The sequence below is a fragment of the Nematolebias whitei genome, chromosome 8, assembly GCF_014905685.2.
Source record: "Nematolebias whitei isolate Nwh7 chromosome 8, NemWhi1, whole genome shotgun sequence".
In the NCBI taxonomy this organism is placed as follows: domain Eukaryota; kingdom Metazoa; phylum Chordata; class Actinopteri; order Cyprinodontiformes; family Rivulidae; genus Nematolebias; species Nematolebias whitei.
Window position 1 is genome coordinate 2,682,354 of NC_056505.1, and position 1,612 is coordinate 2,683,965.

General features: G+C 40.5%; 1 protein-coding gene across 1 annotated transcript in view; it reads left to right on the forward strand.

Annotated features, from left to right (window-relative positions):
- The window catches only part of LOC119412980 (complement C5-like), a gene marked incomplete in the record, with an annotated part of 48,175 nt that overhangs the window by 35,977 nt on the left and 10,586 nt on the right, over nt 1-1,612 (forward strand). Inside the window, 4 exon segments of the mRNA XM_037679991.1 lie at nt 104-209; nt 434-517; nt 595-684; nt 1,111-1,200. Coding sequence (XP_037535919.1) covers nt 104-209; nt 434-517; nt 595-684; nt 1,111-1,200 — 370 coding nt within the window.

A 1,612-nucleotide genomic window follows, 5' to 3' on the forward strand; every position in this document is an offset into this window, starting at 1 on the left:
CTGACTTCCTGTCTGAATGAAGAACCTCTCTACTTCCTGCCTGACTTCCTGTCTGAATAAAGAACCTCTCTACTTCCTGTCTGACTTCCTGCTTTACCTTCAGGTTCCCTCAGACATCTTCCTGTGCGTCAGTTTTCGGGTCAGAACCAGGTTCAAGGTGATCGGAGCCACAAAGTCCCTGTTAAGTGTCACAGAGCCACAGGATAGAGGTGAGAGGCTGAGTCTGCATTGCATCCTGGGATTTGTAGTCTGATGTAATTTAATGTTTTTTTTTTTTCACCAAATCACCTTCTAGTTTTTAACTCTTGAAGACCAAATAAATATTCAAGCTGTGAACAGATTGTTATCTGTAAATTCAGGAGAACTTCCTGTTTACTTTAACAAACAGGCACAAGTTGTGCAGGAACCCTGAACCCTGCGTTCTGTCTTGCAGGCAGCCTGTGCGTCAAACAGTTCTCTGATCAGCAGCCGAGGCTGCAGCGCCTCTGTGTGGCTGAAAAGTGTCAGTGCATGACAGGTAACTGCCGGTTCTGACTCCTGAACGTCTCAGCCGACGGGTCGGTTCTGGTTCTGTAAAATATTTGTGTTCTGCAGCTGCGTGCGCCTCCTACAGAGGAAACATGGACAACACGCTGACAGCAGAAAAACGGACGGAGGAAACCTGCAAACCTCACATCAAATACGGTCAGAGGATTTATTAAAACATGGTTCTGCTGAAAGAGGTCAAAGGTCTCACCCTCTGGGTTACTTCTGATTCACGGCTGAGTCAAACAGCCAGAAGAGGCGGCCGCCACAGAGAAGCACGGAGGTGGCAGCATCATGCTGCGGGGAGGGTTCTGGACCATTGGGTCAGGATTTAAGAAATGATGGACGGGTGTTGGAAGGTCAGAGGAAGCTTCTGAGGAGAAATGTTTCAGGGCAAACATTTAAAGTGACATCATGAAACCATCGTGCACGTTCACATTTATTTTTATTTATTTATTTTTCACTCCTCACATCGAGCAGGAGCATTGTTTGTTTTCCAGGTGATGAATGTGAAGCTCCCGATGTGCTCAGACTGTTTGGACCTTCAGAACCTGCAGCTAAACCTGCTCTTGTTTCCTCTTGCAGCCTACAAGGTGACGGTCAAGTCCTCAGCAGCAGAAGGAGACTTTATGACCTACAGGGCCACCGTAGATGAAGTCCTGAAGAACAGTCAAGGTGAGGAGCTGCATGGACCAGAACTCTGAGGATCTGAGCAGAGTTCACAGACTAACATCTACAGATGAGTTCATAAAATAAGATTAAAAAATTAAAGAAAAAATACATGATGCATTTCAGGAATATCTCCCATTTTATGTATATATATAAAAAATTATAATAATTATAATTACCGGTAGGTAATCTATTTTAACAAAAAAAATTGAAAATGGTCAGATTTTAATTGAAACATAAATTTTTAAATTAATGACAATGATTATTTAAATAATAGTCAATAAAGGTTATTTTATATTAAAACATTTTGTTTGTTTCATCTTGTCATTATTATTATTATTAGTTGTAAAATATAGAATTGGGCCAAAATTTGTATATATATATATATATATATATATATATATATATATATATATAT